Below are 3478 nucleotides of genomic sequence, written 5' to 3' on the forward strand. Positions count from 1 at the left end.
GGCTCGCTTTCTGCCTCTCTCTCGCTCTAAGTCTAGTGGAAGAGACTCGAGTGCTAAAATCCACGGGTTAGGGGGCGCAAATTACTTGCCTTGCCCCGGGTGCTGACAACCCACGCTACGCCACTGCAAATGTATAAGAAAAAGAGGGGTTTTTTGGCAAAAGTGTTTTTGCAACCTCAGTTTTTCTTATGAATCGTTTTTTTAAGGCGAGGGAAGAGCTGAGCTTGGATTCCTTCTTGGGGGAGACTCTGAATTTGGGGAGGAGACCTAGAACCCCCCACCCCATATTCCCCCCATTGCTGAATCGGGACCTGGAGGGGAGGGGGGAACTGAGGGAGAAGGATATTGGGGTGGGTCTGAATTGCTCCCCTAAATTGGCTCCCCAAAACTAGCCCTTTGGTGAAAGGGGCTGGAGCCCCTCCCTTTGAGAGGGTCTTGGGGGGGCTTCATGGGGACAGGAAAGAGGGCTGAACCCCCAAATCACGCAAAGGCAGCTAGTAGGACTGAAGTTGCGGGGGGGAAGAAAATTTGGGGGATAACTAGGGAATCTGGGGGTTCCCTTCTCCCCAGGACCCACACACTCCCAAGCTGTGTAGATGAAAATTGAGCAGCCCTCCCGCACCACAACAGGGGGAGGGAAAGAAACCCCCCCATCTCCTGCCTCCAACGGGGTCCTTTCAGCAGCCCCAGTAAGGCTCCCCACCCCTTTGCCCCCCACCAATTCAGGGGACCCTGAGGGCCCAGATAAAGCCCTGGGGGTCCTCAAGGAACCTCAGAGAATCAGTGACCGACTTTCAAAATGACCTCAAGGAATGTCCATCCTTCCACCCTCCAGTCAGAACTGAAGAAGCTTCTGGGATGAGAAGCGAAACGTCTTCAAAGGAAAAAAACCAGGAAAGTCCAGCTGCCTTCTGGAAAAGCCCCTTTGGGCCAATTGAGACCAGGGGGAGGGAGACTTTCCGGAGAGACCCCCCCTTCGGCTCCCCCCGGCCCTTCCGAAGTGTCCGCTGACCCAGCCTGGACTCCCCATGGGGGGCCTTAAGGGAGCTTAAAGGGGCATCTAGTCCACCCTTCCAGGCAGACAGAGAAAGGGGGACTGTGGTTGAGAGTCATGGGAGGGGGCGAAAAAGGAAGTCCACAACTCCCCTGAGACCCCTCTAAAGCTGCAGCCCCCAAGACTGAAAATCTTCCCCTCCCTCGCCTTCTCCGCTTCTATTGGGAGGGATATTGGGGGGGGATCTGAGTTGCTCCTGCAAACTATCCATTTAGTGAAGGGGGCTGGGGCCCCTCCCTTTGAGGTGGCCTTGGGGGACTGCAGGGAGGGTCTTTTGGGGAAGGGGACAGGAAAGAAGCCTCGAAAATCATCCAAAGGCAGCTTGTGGCGCTGAAGATGGGGGCAAGGGGGGGAGAAGAAAAGGGAATGTGGGGCTGGAAGGGCAGGCAGAGCCCAGGAGCATGGGTGTGGGTATCCTGATTGTGTCCCCTCCCCAACCGCCCCAAAGGAAGAGGGAGAGGGAAGCGTGGATCCAGCCCAGAGGGGGTCTCTTCCGTCCCCCCATATTTCCTGCTAGTTTGGGGGGCAAAGAGGCCCCACCGGGATCCAACGTTCCTTGCAGACAGGTAGTCCGAGTGCTGGACCAGCTGAACTTCTGCCTGCCTTTTTCCACCCTCGGGAGAAGGAGGCGGTCCCTCAGGAAGCTCCTCCCCTCCCTCATTTTCCTCCCCTCTCCCGATCCCCACCAAGGGGGAATCCCGCTGGGACCGACGGTTCCCCATCCCTCCTCCAGGGGGCGCCTTCCAGTAGCCTCTCCCGGCAGGTTTCCCTCCCCTCCTCTGACAAGCCCGTGTCCCTCCTCTAGAAGATGCTGGGAACCATGGGCCCTGGAGTCCCTCCTGACGCTCTTCCTCCTCCTCCTCCTCCCCGCAGCCCATTTCCTGTTCCAGACGAAGGCCGAGTGCCGCTTCTCCAACGGGACGCGGCGGGTGAGGCTCCTGTACAGGACCTTCTACGACCGGCAGGAGATCCTCCGCTTCGACAGCGCCCGCGGTGAGTACGAGGCCGTCACGGCGTTGGGGAAGGTGGAGGCAGAGGCTTTCAACAGAGATAAGCACAAGCTGCAGTTCCGGAAGGCCCAAGTGGATTCCTTCTGCCGATACAACTACGAGGCTCTCCAGAGAGATTCCGTGCTTGGCCGGAGAGGTGAGTGGGGGAGGGGGAGTTCCATGGGGGGGAATGCAGGGACCCTATACTGTTCTGGACATGAAACTTGCTCTTTCAGTCTGGAACAGATAGATAACTCAGAGGAACAAACAGGAAATATTGCTTTATTCTGTGGCCTGGCAGCCCGGTCTAGTGGCCCGGGTGAAGGACGTGGCCCGACGGCCCGGCCCAGTGGCCCGGGCGGAGGCCGCGGCCCAAGGGAGGAGCTTGCCTGAGGGCCGCGGCCTGGTGGAGGACCCAGGCGCCGACGGGGGATCTGCCCCGAAGGGCTCGGCCTGGTGGAGGAACGGGGCCTGGTGGAGTGCGCCCGGGCCTGGCGGTGAGTGCCAGACGAGCATGAACGCCTGGGCCCACGCCTCATGGAGGCTGAGGGCCGGGGGAGGGCTGTTTTTGGGTTTGAGGCCCTCCAGTAGAAGATCTTGCGGCCGGCCTCTGTGGAGATGGTGTGGGCCCGGCGCGGACCTGGAGGTTTGTGCGGTTGGGGCCCGGCTGACTTTGACTTTGACATTCCCCCCCCTATGGGGGACAACAAGAACAATAAACTGCTGCTGCTTTCTCCTCATCCATCTTAAGCCCCTGACCAAGATAACCATCATGAGGACTTTTCCCCCCCCCTACTCTGCTGCTGGACTTCCTGTTGTGGACTGGACTGTATTCCAGGAAGGAACTGCTGGCCCTGCGCGATTCCCCCATCGCGCAGGCATGGCCTAATACCATCTCAAGGGCCTGCCTCAATGAAGGGGTGTGGAACCCCGAGAGGTGGCATACAGCAATTGGGGAACTAAGGAGAAGAAAATTGCGAGTCTTCTTAGAGGGGTGTTTTATTAAATTTTTAGGGGGTTCGGGGTTGGCCCGAGGGGACTTGGGGGAGCCCTCTCTGAGGCCAAGGCCAGTCCAGTCTGGGGGGCGTGGAACGGTGAGGGAGGAGACTGGGGGGTTAATAGAGGGTGGTGTGATTGGTACGGTCAGTGGGAGGGGCAGATATGGCGGAAGCAGAGGACCATATCGGGTTTTGGGAGCACGCACACGCTGCTTACAAGCTTGTGGGTGCTCCGATCCTCAGGGCTCTACTCGACTTCCAGGGACTTTAGATCCTCGGGCCCGGGATCATCGGCTGATGTTATGCAACGCCAGGTCCGTTGTAAATAAGGCCCCCCTCATTCAAGAGCTCATTCAAGAGGGGGGAGCGGACCTGGCTGGTATCACCGAGACCTGGCTGGGCATGGAAGGGGGAGTTCCCCTTGTTGATCTATGCCC

At 59.0% G+C, this 3478-nt stretch overlaps 1 protein-coding gene across 1 annotated transcript in view; it reads left to right on the forward strand.

Moving 5' to 3' along the window:
• Window positions 1–1455: 1455 nt before the first annotated feature.
• The window catches only part of LOC107298837 (DLA class II histocompatibility antigen, DR-1 beta chain-like), a gene marked incomplete at its 3' end in the record, with an annotated part of 12969 nt that continues 10946 nt past the window's right edge, over window positions 1456–3478 (forward strand). Inside the window, exons 1-2 of the mRNA XM_029286626.1 lie at window positions 1456–1465; window positions 1928–2200. Coding sequence (XP_029142459.1) covers window positions 1456–1465; window positions 1928–2200 — 283 coding nt within the window. The remainder of the gene's footprint in view (window positions 1466–1927; window positions 2201–3478) is intronic.

Source organism: Protobothrops mucrosquamatus, unplaced genomic scaffold (genome assembly GCF_001527695.2).
Source record: "Protobothrops mucrosquamatus isolate PMUCROS unplaced genomic scaffold, P.Mucros_1.0 scaffold4318, whole genome shotgun sequence".
Classification (NCBI taxonomy): Eukaryota; Metazoa; Chordata; class Lepidosauria; order Squamata; family Viperidae; genus Protobothrops; species Protobothrops mucrosquamatus.